The 14,808-nt window shown below is 41.0% G+C and overlaps 1 protein-coding gene across 1 annotated transcript in view; it reads right to left on the bottom strand.

The window, feature by feature from the left end:
* The window catches only part of EPC2 (enhancer of polycomb homolog 2 (Drosophila)), an 83,725-nt gene extending 69,768 nt beyond the window's left edge, over window positions 1-13,957 (bottom strand). Inside the window, exon 1 of the mRNA XM_015423066.1 lies at window positions 13,577-13,957. Coding sequence (XP_015278552.1) covers window positions 13,577-13,729 — 153 coding nt within the window. The 5' untranslated portion in view covers window positions 13,730-13,957. The remainder of the gene's footprint in view (window positions 1-13,576) is intronic.
* Between the last annotated feature and the right edge of the window lie 851 nt (window positions 13,958-14,808).

The raw sequence follows: 14,808 nt of genomic DNA, 5'->3' as shown, positions 1-14,808 counted from the left end.
TGAATCCCAGAGATTGAGCAAGGAGAGCTCCAGAGTGACAGGGAGTGTTCGTTGCGTGATGCTGTTGATTCGGGAGAATACGTCCTTCCAAAATTGCTGAATGACTGGGCATTCCCACCAGCAGTGTAAGTACGTTCCAGGAGATCCACAGTTTTTCCAACACAGAGGATCATACTGAGGGTTCATTCTATTCAGCCTTTTTGGTGTGAGATACCATCTGTGTATGATCTTGAAGGAGTTCATCCTAATGTTGTGAACCCGTGAGGAGAATGCCGGAGAATTCCATATGTCAAGCCATTGTGATTGTTGCAAGTCTGTTTCCAAGTCTGCTTTCCAAATCTTTTGGCAGGGAAGAGATCGGGAGCCTTCAGCAGATGATAAAATTTTGTGCACCTTAGAAAGCAATCCCTTCATGGAGGGATCGTATGTAGACAAGAGAGTCTCAAATTCCGTCTTTGGTCTGGTGAAAATATCTGTTTGTGCTAACCGATCAATCAAATTCTTAAGCTGTAAATAACGGAACCAGGGGATGGATGTTCCAAGAATTTCCTCCAATCCAAGTTTATCTCATATTTTCCCTAGTTTTACTAGATCTGAGAGACGTGTCAGACCGGCCGCCATCCAGTCCCGAAAGGCTCCTGATTCCATTCCGGGAGGAAACCACAACTGATTGATGAAAGATGATAATTTGGACATCTTTGGTAATATCTGTGCTCGTTTACGATTCCATATTTTTAGAGTAGTGTTTAAAAAACAATTATTTCGTGCTGAGATCGGGCGTTGAGTTGACGTTATCCAGAAGATATCCTGCAGTCGTACCGGAGAAATACTTGATTGTTCAATTAGCATCCAACCTGATACAGAATCATTATTCTTTTGTTTTAATGAGGGCAGCCAATAAAAACCCCTGCCCTACAAGGGGCCCAACTTACTCTCTGAAAAGCTCAGCGGGCATCTGGGGAAGTACTGGTGGACACTATGGTGCCCATGGGCACCACGCTGGGGAACCCTGACCTTGTCATGCTCAGTTTGATCCTCGATTTTACACAGACTGCACTATACAAAATGTTTTCTCAGTAATAAATTTGTATCCTACATTCCTTTGCATTCCCTGTATTGAACACTATCTTTACTATCTGTATGAACTCTGTAAAATACTCTGATAACATAGGAGAAGGAGCCTTCATAGTAAGTATCCAATGGTCTATTCTCGCTCTGAGGCAGAGGAATCTCTTATGTTCTTATGTTCCCCTCTGAGGCAGAGGAAATCTTGGTGGGACCTCCCAGAGCAATGTCCTCATGTCAGGGGTGGGTCATCATTGTCTGTATCTAGAATGCTGGAGCACTCTTCTGCCAAAGCCAACATCAGCTATATGTATCTTATAGTGCCTTATGAAACTGGAGATGGATGTCCAAGTTGTTGCCTTGCAGACTACTACTACTTCTTCGCATGTCTGGTGAAAGCAACATTGGTGGCAGCACTCCTCACTGAGTGGGCCATAACTACAGGTGGAATATCTAATTTGTGGCACTTGTAGGCCTCAATGATGCAGGCTTTGAGTGAATTACTGATAGCTGACTTGGACATTTTGTTTCCTGTATTTGGCGGAGAGATGGATATGAAAAGGGCATCTGTTTTCCTAATATGCTTGGTTCTGTATATGTACACCTTAAGTGCTCTCCTCACATCCAGCGTGTGCCATGTCTTTTCCCTTGGATGACTGGGATTTGGACAGAAGGATGGAAGGCAGATCTCCTGAGATCTATGGAAGGCAGAGTTGACCTTTGGCCTGAAGGCTGGGTCATTTCTCAGAACTACTTTGTGGAAAACACACAGCTCGGACTTGACGGGGAGCATGCCTAGCTTTGATACTCTTCTAGCACATATGATTGCTATGAAGAGGAGGGTTTTCATGCTCAACCACTTTAGGGAGATTTCCCTAACTGGCTCGAAGGGTGGTCTTTTGAGGGAAGAAAGCACCATATATAGTTTCCACATGGGAAACCTATGTACTTGTGGTGGATCTTTCAAGGCTGCGTCCCTGAGAAAGTGCTGTAAATGAGAATGTCTTGATAGACTGAAGCCTTTGACTTGAGGCAACACCGTAGATAGAGCTGCAACCTGGCATCTAAGAGTGGGTGCCTTTAGTCCTTGTAGAACGTCAAAACAGATGTGAGTTAAGGCCCATCTACACTCCCTCCAATTTGTTTGCAGGCATAATTCGAGGTGCTGGTCTTGACATACAAGCCCCTGTATGATTTGGGACCAACATACCTGAAGGACTGCTTAATCCCATATGAACGCACCCAACCACTTTTAGGAGGTTTTGGGTACTCTTCCCCCCCCCCCCAAGATAAGTGGCAACTCAGGAAAGGGCCTTCTTGGTTATGGCACCAAAACTCTGGAACTCTCTTCAGGGAGAATCATCTGTCCTATTTTTTGCCATATTCCAACAACGGGTGAAGAATTTTCCCTTCACTTCATTCAACAGTCCCTCAATTATCCCTCTTTCCTAACCAATGTTTTTTATTTATTTTAACTCTGTTTTAAACTTTTAAATATTGTTTTAATCATGTATGTTTGGGAGGGGATTGATTTTGATGGTTTTATAATGTCACGTTATCATGTATGTTTTAAATAGTTAGCTGTCTTGATGGCCCTTGCAAAAGCAAAAAGGTGGAATATAAATTTTGTAAACTGACAAATAGGTTCCAACATTCTTTATGATGTGAGTCAACCAGAACTAAACACATTTGTTTAAATGTGGCCAGCCACCTGGCCTATCATCTCAAGAAAAATCATATTGTACCATATCAAGAAAATGCAAACCTTTTCTTGCACACAGACAGCCCCCCAATCTTAAACCTCATCCACAATAATACATCTAACTTGAACATGGACACTGGTACCAGAGCCAACTTCACTGTCACATACACCCAGACAACGCAATCACTGGACCTAACAATATCATCTATGCTCATTCACTTGCTCATCTTCTAACATTAAATGCTAACAATGGTCTTCTGTTCTCTACAAAGTGCAAACAGGACAAACCCTACGCAAAAGGATAAATGGACCCAAATCTGACATCAAGAATCACAAGACTGAGAAACCTGTAGAATACTTCAACCTTCCAGGACACTCAATGGGTGACCTCAAAATAACCATTTTATTGCAAAGGAACCTGAGGAACTGACTGGGAAGGGAAACTGCTGAGTTACAAGTTATTACAACACTCGGGACAATGAAACCCCCAGGATTAACAGGGATACTGGTTTCTTATCTCACTACATATGCTAATCTCATTCAGTCCTTACATCTGTATTCTCACTAAGAATCCTCCTTATTTTATTTTATTTGTTATTTGGAATAGTAGATTGGAATAGTGATTGTAATGTAATAAATAGCAGCATGTAATTTAATTTGGAATGGTAGATTGGAATGCATTTCTGTGGTCTGGGGACAGAGGGGATGCAACATTTCACAACCAATCACCCCACTTTAAAGAAAAGGATGCTATTAGTTACCTACATGCTTGAGAGGACATGGATAGATAGTAACAACCTGTTCTCAATTACTCTCAGCATTCCACAGTTTAGAAGGATATATTTGCACATCAATATCCAATTTTGATATATTTCCTTCACGGCTTCCCCCCCAGAATTAAACCCAAACAAATGGTGACCACATAAACTAAGCTTGTTATTTCAGTTTAGTTTTTGCATCTGTTAAACAACGCTTACTATGCTTAGTCATAATTTGATTATCCCCCTCTACCTATTTGTATGAACTGGTAACTTCCATTGCACTGTATCTGAAGAAGAGTGCATGCATTTGAAAGCTTATACCCTGAATAAAACATTGTTGGTCTTAAAGGTGCCACTGGACTCGAATTATGTGCTATCATCTCTTTTGTGAGAGTCAATGTAATATTATCAGAATATATGTGAGAATCAAATTTTTCAACTGTGTATTACCTATATTGCAAAAATAATTAATTTCTACTCTTACTTCCATTTTTTAAACCACTTATAGACCTGTACTCTTACTGAATGGCTTGTAAATTTGCTTAGAAGACTTCAGTAAAAGTTATTAAAAGCTTTTTGAAAACACAGTTATGTGTCACTTTGGTTTACATGCCCACTAGTACTGTTGCAAAGATTTCTGAAAATTTAGTAAGACATTATTTTCCTTTCAAGATTCTTCCTCAGCAAGGTATGGCCTTCTATAAGACTCAACAGTGCTACTAGTTTACATCTGCTCACTTGTGCTGACTAGTTTGTGAGTATATATAACTTTTCTGGCCCTATCCTCTCAAAAGTAGCCTCATGTTATATATTTAAAAGAAAATCCCCTCATCGTAAAATCAACGCCCACGCCAAACCCCTGGACCTAGAAACACGAAATTCAGGGAGAGCACTCCTACCATGATGTAGATGCTCACTAAGAAGGGATTTTTAGAAATTCGACCACTAAGGGGGTCAAAAGGGATAAAATGTGCTCCCCCCATTGCTTCCTATGTGCCAGCCAGGCTCCTGCCTTCTTGTACCCCCCACTCTCTGATTGGTCAGCTGCAGAGCTCAGTGTTCTGAGGTTTAAAAAAGATACAGGAGACTACAAAGAGCTAATAACAGTTGAGGAAATCAGGAATGGTCAACCGCCTGTGAGGTGCAGCAATGCTGCTAGCCCAGACTCCCCGATGGCTTAAGAAATGCTCCCCCCTACCTCCTACACCTGGCAGGTGACAGCCTTCCCAATGGCTTTAGACACACTTCCCTGATGCCTTTAGACACAATCCCCACACACACACACACCAGATAGGTGTTTTTTTTTTTCAGGTGTAGGAACAGGGCCAGGGTTCTTTAATGATGTAGCTGATATTTTAACCCACCCAAACTCTGCAATGGCACCAGACTGCAAGTGAAGGCTCTGCTCAGGAACATCACTGAGGCCACACTGCTCCCCAACAGTGCTTGGGAAGAGTCAGTGTTCATACCACGCATGCCACTCATACCTGCAAAAACCCCTTCAAGTTCAAGAGGCTGCAGTTCCCCCTCAAGGTCTGCTTTGCTATGACCATCAACAAGTCTCAATGTCAGACACTGAAGGTGGTAGGAATTGACTTAACAGACGACTTCTTCTCACACGGACAGTTCTATGTGGTCTGCTCCAGAGTAAGCTCACCAAGCAGCCTGGTGATCCTAGTACCTGAGGGCACGACCACCAATGTGGTCTACAGAGAGGTCCTTCAACAGAGGGGAAAAACCAGTACATATGTCTCACTTTTTTACACTACAATCTTTTCCATTAGAATTCCTACAACAAATGTTACAATTCAAATGTCACATTATCAGTATTGTAACTAGATTTATGGAACTTATATAATATTTTTATTGATTTTCAAAAATTACTTAACTATTGCATGTAGTATTGTAACTAGATTTATGGAACTTAAATACCTCAGTGAAGCACAGGTATCAGGCTAGTATTCTAGTAAAATAATCAATTTGTCATAGAATTCTTTTAAAACTCTAGAGTGAATGGCATGTTGCTCAGATGATTTTTGGCATGCAAATTAATTCCAGAATCCTTTGGCATCTCGAGCCTGTTAAAAAAAAAACTAGGTGCAAGCCCACCTGTACTCTGAGGAAATCCCGAGGTAACATCAAACCAGGCAGTTGCCTGACTGGTTTCCCTATCCAGAGATCCAAAAGACCAAGATTTTACAATCAGGATATAAAAAGAACTTCAGATTTTGAAACACATGTGCCTTGAAGACTGCAAGCTGTCAGGGGATTTCAGTGCTGATGAGATTTCCAAGGCACTGAAGGATATCATGAGCGGAAAGGCACCAGGCTTTGACTGAATCCATAATGAGTTCCTGATCAATAGCAGAATGTTCACTATGAAGGGGCTCGTAATGTTTCTCACTGGCATCATGAGAACAGGAAGACTCCCAGGGGAATTCAAGTAAGCAAAGATATTTGCTATTCTGAAACCCCGAAAACCAAAATACCTTGCGGAAAGTCAACGGACCTATTTCCCTTCTGAGCTTCAGTTATAAACTCCTCGAGAGGCTAATCCTGAACAGAATCAGTGACAGAATTAAAGAACATGTCCCTATAGATCCAAGCAGGATTTAGACCTTGTCATAGTTGTGAAGATCATGTTCTCAGTTTAACAACTTTCATTGAGGCGGATTATCACATGTGTCTTAAGACATCAGCAGTTTTCGTTTATCTGACTCCCGTTTATGACACAGTCTGGAGGGATGGTCTGCTGTACATGTTTTTACAAGTTTTCCCCTGCAGAGCAGTATATCGATTCCTAAACAACATGCTGAGCAATAGAACTTTCCAAGTAATTATGGGTCAATAATGGCAGCTACAGAATAACCGTCAACCTCAAGGCTTAGTCCTGCTCCAGTTCTTTTCAATCTATACATCTCTGACGTTCCCAAGATTATATCCAGGAAGTTTGCTTATGCCGATGACATGGCGACTGCAGTAAGGCTCAAACTGATTTTAAAAACTGAAGAAAACCTGACTAGGGAACCTCGAAATTTTGGTTGACTACTACCGAAAAACAGAGTGCTCCTGTTTCCATCTCAATAACAATCTTGCCAACCATGAACTGAATGTCTACCTTAATGGCACCCATCTTACACACAACCATACACCTGAGTACCTTGACATTACCCTGGACAGGACCTTGAACTATAAACACCAACTTACCAATGCAGCAGTGAAAATACGCATGCAAGACAACATTCTCCAAAAATTATGTGGTACAACTTGGGGTATGTCTGCTACAACACTCGCATGTTCAGCTTTCGGATTGGCGTACAGTATTGCAGAATACGGTACTTCAATGTGGCTCAACAGCCCCCAAGTTCACAAACTTGATGTCCAACTCAATATAACAATAACCATCAGCAGATGTATTAAGCCCACTCCAACCTATTGTCTACCTACACTGTGCCACATTGCTACCCCGCATCTCCCAAGGCAGGATGCTCTTCTTTGTGAATATAGAAAGATCACTGGAAAAGACATGGATGACGTGGACCTATCCAGATTAAAGTCCTGACACAATTAAAGATCTGCACAAATCCTGCAATCACAAAATTTCAATCTAGGGAATGAATGGTTGCGCACATGGATGAAAACGGTTCTGCCCGATATCCATAACCTCATAAACACCAACAAGAGGCCCGCAGGATTTGATTTGCCATGTAAAGTATGGAAGACTGCAATAGAATATGAACAGGCTTTGGCAGTTGTGCAGACCTGTTGTTTAAATGGGTCAAAATACTAGGAGCCGAATGTGACTGTGGTGCAGCTTTCCAAACTATTTTCCATCTGTCACAGGAATGTGAGCATCCTGCTTTCCAGGGAGATATGACAGAGCTCTTTGTACTTTCCCCAGCTGCGATTGAGTGGACTGAAAATTTAGTTATTACTATTTAGGGGAATTGCCCAATCTGTCTGCATAATCATTGTATCTACTTGCATATGCTTACATATTGTATAACTCTGTGTAACTCTGCCATACAAAAAATAATAATAAATAAATCTGACATAGCTTTCCTCAGAAACAATTAGGCAGCACTTCCATTATTTAAAGGAAACTATAAAAGGTAAGATGACTCTTGACTCTATCATACACAGATCAATCAATAGTATAGATTTATTAAAGAATTTTTAAACAATCTCCACATTTCCTGGGGAAAAAAACTTTTTGAGGTTTTTTTTCATTTCAGCTCTCTCTTAAATTTACTCAGATTTCTCTTTTTGCGATTAAAATAATTGTGCTGAACCTTCTGAGCAATTTCTATTCCCACCTACGTTGTATTCAACTGCACTGTTATTACAGTACCCAAGTGGTTCAACAGCACTTGTATTCTCCAGCAGATCCTGAGCAGCATTTAAGAGAAATTTAAGAGTAATATCTCCTAAGTTTTCTGGTCCAGGCCCTTTGTAAACCAGTAAGCTTACTTGGAAGTTTGTTATATTGAATGGAGTTGGTCTTGCTTCTGGATAAATATGCTCAAGATTGAGCTGTAAATATTCCATGGCAGAAGTAGAGATGGTTTTTATACCCTGCTTTTCTCTACCTTAAGGAGTCTCAAAGAAGCTTCTCTTCACAACAGTCACCTTGTGAGGTAGGTGGGACTGAGAGAGTTCTGAGAGAATTGTGACTGGCCCAAGATCATCCAGCAGGCTTCATGTGGAAGAGTGCAGGAATCAAATCAATTTTTCCAGATTAGGGTCTGCCACTCTTAACCACTACACCACACCAACAATTTCTGAATGCAATAAGTAATTGCATCTCTAGCACATCTATATCAAGTTTGGTCATCTTCTCTCTGCTCATGATAAGGATAAACTTCAGCTGCTACAAGTGAACTTCTATTAGGTCGATCAATAGAACAGGACTCCAGAATTAGTTTGTGCTAAATTCAAACCTCTTAAAAACCTCCATGAAAACCTAACTCTGAGGAGGAAGCAACTCTACTGGGCATAGCCACAAAGAAATATTCACTTCCAGCAGCAGTTGTATGAGCATACAATAAAACAAATAAGTGATCATGTTCACTTTACCAGAAAGTAGCATCTACCCACATGGCTAAACCAGCTCAGACATTACGTCTTCCATGAGGGTATGACTGCAGAGATCCTTGGCGCGGAGGGCTTCAAAGCTCCTGAATCAGCACTTACTTAACTCAAAAAGAGCACAAAAACTTAATTTTCAGGCTTGCAAATTCCATTTTGTTGATGGTTAAGTGGAATGACTAACTTCAATCTGAAGTAGCCAGGACAGCAGTTCAAACTGAGAGTCTTTTTTGTTTTTCTTTTATGGTAAAGTATCTAAATAGATTGTTGCAAAACTACTGTCAAACAGCGAAACATGTTTTGGTAATGATCACTAGTATATTAATTATAACTTCTTTTAATTTACCTGGCAAAACACTAAAACCTATTAATGGTCAGTATTTTATGTTTTAGACTATTGCTAGAATTGAAATACAACTTCCTTTTTTGAAAACGTTTACCCTTATGGCAACACAGGGAAAAACAATGCCAGTGGACCAAAAATGCAAATAAAATGAAGCCTTAGGCATATTCTGTTCTAACTCAAGGATGGTTAAGTCCATACATTTGAAAATGTTTACAAGGCTACATCAGTACTAATTATAGGCAATACTAACCAGGATGGGTCTCATAATTGGAGTTTGATACCAAGGTTCAACGTTCCCAACTGTCATGAAAACAATCCACTGCTAAATACATGGCATTATAGCATGGTAAAAGCAAGCCCTGAAAGGGGAGAAATTTACGTTGGAGGGACCAAAATTCTACAGCGCAGTCCTCTTCTCCTACCATCATTAGGAGATCAGGAATTTACATCTATACTGTACCTGTATTTCAACTAAATTTAAGGACTGGTTAGAGTGAGAGTAATCCCTAATTTACAATTTGTGCAGTTCCATGTCACCATGTCAATAAAAGACATGGCACTTGTTCACTGCTTTCCTTATATATGCACACTGGATGTAGATTACACTACCTGCTTAGTGTCAGATTTTGTGTGACTTTAGGATACTAGTTTCAAAACAACATTCTGTAATTCTATGAAGGACCTTTTGTCACATCTTTCTGGGGTGCATTTAGTGGTATGCAACATGAGAAAATTGTTTTATTTTCTCATGCAGTTGTGGAAACTGATCTTCCTTTCTGTCATCTGGGAACTGTGACAATTACTGAAAAGATGTTAAGCAGCACAGAATTGCACATATTGGCTCAATTTTCACTTGAAAGTGAATGGATTTTGTTCTGCCATGTGACATCAAGAAATTTACTAAAGAATCTACAATAATTTTTGCCCTGTGGCTTAAGTTATCAGGAGCCAAGCAAGCATCTTTCTGAAGCACACCAGCTCTGTTTTCACTGGCCTATGTTCTATCACACAGACCAGCCAGTGAGGGGCTGGGGAGGCTGGTGAATATGCAACCAATGAACCAGATAATGTTTAGTTATGTTTGACAATGAAGAGGACACAGCCAACATTTTAAAGTCATTTAAAAATGCAACAAGGGCCCAATCCTGACCAGTCCCCCAGTGCAGCAGAATGAAGAGCTCTTGCCCCTCCCACCCTGCGCCCTAGCAAGTGCCAAAGCCACTTCCCATTTTTAAATGACTTTTTAAGTGGCACCTCCAGATTTAGCTTTGGCGCTATGATTATAAAAATCAATAAAATCAATAAATTAAAATATCAGTTTACTATTACAGAAAACTATCATTATTGTGTGAAATTATTGTTGGGGTTACTGCATTACACTGCTAAAGCTACGAGCAAGACACTACAAGCAATATCACAAGTTTAAAACTACTGCTTCTCAACTTTCTGTTCTAACAAAACAACAGATACACGAACCTATCTATAGAAGTAGTAATTAACAGTTACTTTAGAGGAAATGGCCTCACAATCTTCCATCCCCTCTTAGGGCTTCAAGTTTTAATTAACTAAAGTGTTAATTGGGGAGGGAGAATTAAAACTGGTGGTACTGAAAGTGAAGAGCACAATTATTTTTCAGATTTGCTGGTGTGTAAGTACAGTAAAAAATTATATACATCCTTTCCTTCAAATGACAAAACATTTGTGTGTTCTCAAAACTATACCAATAGCAGCATTTTGGAGACGCCCTAATATATTTAAAGTAATTGATTAATAATTGATTAATAATCAATTACAAGGCAGATTATTTATTAAAATGTATTTATTTTAAACAGTTGACAACTATATTAACTTTAACCTATGATGTCAAAAATAAGTATCCTAAAAATCCAAGAGGTTTCTATTATAGCTTTAAATTTTCTAATTTGACTATCACCCTTGTTTCACTATTCACAGATTGACACATTCTGCATTTTGACTACTGCATCACACCAAGTATTGTGTACAGCATTCTGACAATATCAGATTCCTTTTTTAACCAATAAAACCAAACAAATGCTAACCCTTATGAAAATGAACTAACTTGAAAATATATCTGCAAACCCAAAAGACAAGTATATGGTATCAAATGGTCAGAGAGAATGACTTCTGTGCCATACAGAGCACACTGCCCATGCCTAAATCTAACAGCTGCAGAACTGGTTCAAACCACGTAACTGGGGTTACTGTTCTGCAGAATGTACCCATCTATAGCAAAAGCTGTATTAAACCACCGCCTTAGAATACAATTCTATGGACAGTTAAAGATGCACATTATCACCAATGACAATTATAAGCAAACAAAAAAAGTCTTCCATATATAGACTCATTAAAGAAATAAAGAGGTTAGTTCAAAATGTTCCTGTTACTGTGTTTTCTCCTTACATCAATTGTCAAATCCACTTGTAACCTGTCAAAAAGCAGTCATTATATCTGTTAAGCAGAAAATATATCTAGTAAGATACAATGGGGATGCAGTCATATCTAATTTACCAACTGTTATAGAAAAACCAAAGATATTATCTTCATATGCATGTTTACCTCACAGTAAACCCCACTGCTATCAATGAGATTTCAGCATGGTTAGTTACGGGCTGTAAGCCTACTATCAGCTCCTCAAGCCAGTTCTGGAAAGCCAGTATATAAATTCTCTACACAAGTAAACAATAAAATAAAGCTGCAATCCACTGTACACTTAACTTGGCAGCTTGGCCTAGCAGGATATATTTAGAACTCACAATGGGCTCTAATTTATAAAGAAGCTTTATTAGCTTAAAATTATAAATAACAAAAAAATGCAGAAAGTACATACTGTGCTTATTTTTAATTATTTTATTTAAATACACAATACAGTTGTTTTATGACAAGTTTTTAAGACATAATTTTTATAGCAGTAGGAGCAGACAATCACACTTTCTGCCAACTGATGTTTTGCAGACTGGCAGAAACGGCAAGAACTGCAAAACTAAGGAATGAAGGGAAAAAATGACAGTCACGTTTATAAGTATTTATATTATGGTTTGCTTCAAATACACACACATATTAATCTTCCCTCTAGGAAGATCAAAATACAGCTAGAGAATTAACAGCATTGGTTATATCTTACTATAAATTGTACCTCAAGGGGAAAATACAAGATCAGAAGACTATCAAGGTGTCTTTCTGTTTTAATAGTCAAACAAATAAGCCAATCACAAAGAAGTTCAGCCTTTTCTGACTACCTCAACCTCAAGACATCCAATCCCTTACACAGTGGGCTGGCACTGAAGTGAAGACCTCTCTTCATTGAAGAATTTCTTGACAGTATATTTACTATCAACTCTGCATGGAGCCACACTGGAGAACAAGTCATACACAGTTAAGCCAAATTCAAATCTAATAAATATAAGCCTCTGTTTTTAAGAAATACAACAGCTACAAGTTCACTTAAGCAGCACCAACACTATGGACAGCAACTATTCCTGCTACAGGGTTGTATTAATTACCTCTTCGTGTATGAAAGCACTCCAATACTTCGAGATAGACAATTACATAATTTTACACACTCAACATTAAAAAATCATCATAATCTAACATTCATATTTCTGATATTTCACATCGGTGGCACATTACATCAATCATCACAAGAAAATGTCATTATATAAGGATATGATTCATTTTCACTTTTGTGCACAGCTCATCTTTTTGGAGAAAATTCTAGATCAGTAACTATTAACTCTTGGTTTAGCAATAGATAGGAACAAGAATAGTGAGACACTGTCAGAATACATGTGTAAACATTAAATCACAAAAATTAAAGAGTATTTCCTCTTCCAAAACTCATGGATTAGGCAAAGCCACTGACAGTTTAAGCCCCATTTCCCCACAATTTGGACTGAGAAGTGCATGCTGTCAGAATAAGAAGCCCGGAACATTATACCCGACAGACTGGACACAATGCTCTTCCATTAAAAACTCAGACAGGACCAGCATCCCACTTGCTTTCCACAATGCAGAGGTTTGCTACTTATGCAGAATAAACAACACTTCGAGAGCAGCCTGATTCAATTCCTTAATACAAACAAGGTCTGTCACTCGAAAATCTATGCGCTACGATAGAGGCCCTCTCACAAAGCAAAAGGTATCGAGGAAGTCTAGCTGCTGCTTTTGCAGCCGAACAGCTCCCATTACCCAAGCAGTACACAGAACTGAAGTGCTAAAGACAAGCGCCACCAAGAGCGTACAACGCGCACACTCTCTCATTCAAGGACGCCTTTTACGCTCGCCTCCTCTTACGCTAGCGTAAAGGCCTCCCCTTCCTCCCCCCCCCACCCCCCCCCCCCCCCCCCCCCCCTCCTCTAATCAAAACACTTCGCGAGTCCTGGGGACGCAAAGAAGATGGCGGAGCAAGGCCCCGCTTACGGCGTCGGAGGAGAGTTTACGCTGCGCTATTTACGTAGGACCCCATAGAAAGCGTGCAGCGCTGCGGCGGAAAGCGTGCGTAGCGCCGCTTGGTGAATGCCAATGGCCTATTTCCCGTGAGGGGAGGGGGGGATGCCTGATAAACAATGGTGGGCCCCCCCTGCGCGGCAGCCTTACCGATTCCTCCTCCTTTTCCATACCCGTGGGCATCTGCGGCACGGCCCGGTTGATGGAGACGCAGTCATTGAGGTCGGGCATGTCCTTGCCGCGGTAGATGGGCAGCGGTTTGGCGGCGTCTAGCGCCCGGGCTCGGAAGGAGAGTTTGCTCATTGTCTCCCCCTCACAATAACACCCCGGGGCCGGGCTGGGGAGGTGGGGGGCGAGGGGGACCCTCACTACGGCCTCGCCGCCGCCTCCCAGCCGCTCCCGAACCCGGCCCGACACACCATGGAGAGCCCCGACGCCCCGGAACAGCTCCCACGAAGAGCCGCCCGCAGCCCTAGATCCGCGCCGGGCTCGCTCGATCCGCTCCCTGCGCCATGGCAAACATGGCGGACATTAACCAAAGCGGCCAGCGATCCCGGCAGCCAACGCGAGAGCGGGGAAAGAAGGGAGGGGGAGAGGACGGGGGGGGGAGAAGCGAGGGGAGAAAGAGGGAGGTGCGCGCGCAGCCTCGGCCGGGTAAGCCTCAGCGAGCGGAGAGATTCGGGACCCGAGTCTTTTTCCCTCGCCTGTCACGCGAAGGCGGCTGAGGCGGCGGCAGGGCAGCGGGATGTCAGAAAGTGGGACGGAAGACTCTCTCGCCAGACACGGCGTCTGCCGCTATCTCTTCTTGCCCGTTTAAAGGATGAAACACAGACATTCCTCCGAAATATAAAGCGTACTTCACACGATTATAAACACGAAATTATAACCACCAGAACAAGCCATGCGAAATGATAAATACAAATAATTAAATGAATGCAAAATAATAAATGTAAGTGACGGAACACACATTCTTCAGAAACAATTCTTGTAATCTCTAGTTAAGGTGGTTTTTTAAAATTATGTGGCATTCTTCATCACTTTTAAAAAATAGTCCTGAAATCTCATATTCCAGTCGTCAATAAATTAAATAAATTTTTCTGCCAACCTCTGAACCCATTTATTTCCCCCCCATCCTTAAAATGTCGGTTCAGACATACAAGCAATGGACCAAATTGGCCTAAGAAGCATGCTCTCCATTTCCACAAAAAAAACCAAAACCCAAAGACAACACATTACAAATTCTTCACGCTTTTTTGAAAAAAACAAAACATCTTATGTGCACATCTCTCAATGTGACTGGGAAGTGGGGGGGATACATACATCCTCTATGTAAGTGCAGTTTAGGAGGCAGCAGACACTAGCCATGGATTACGGTGGACAGC

The sequence above is a fragment of the Gekko japonicus genome, unplaced genomic scaffold, assembly GCF_001447785.1.
Source record: "Gekko japonicus isolate JY-2015 unplaced genomic scaffold, Gekko_japonicus_V1.1 scaffold334, whole genome shotgun sequence".
Taxonomy (NCBI): Eukaryota; Metazoa; Chordata; class Lepidosauria; order Squamata; family Gekkonidae; genus Gekko; species Gekko japonicus.
The sequence above is the reverse complement of the archived record's forward strand: the minus strand, read 5'-3'. Positions and strand labels throughout refer to the sequence as shown.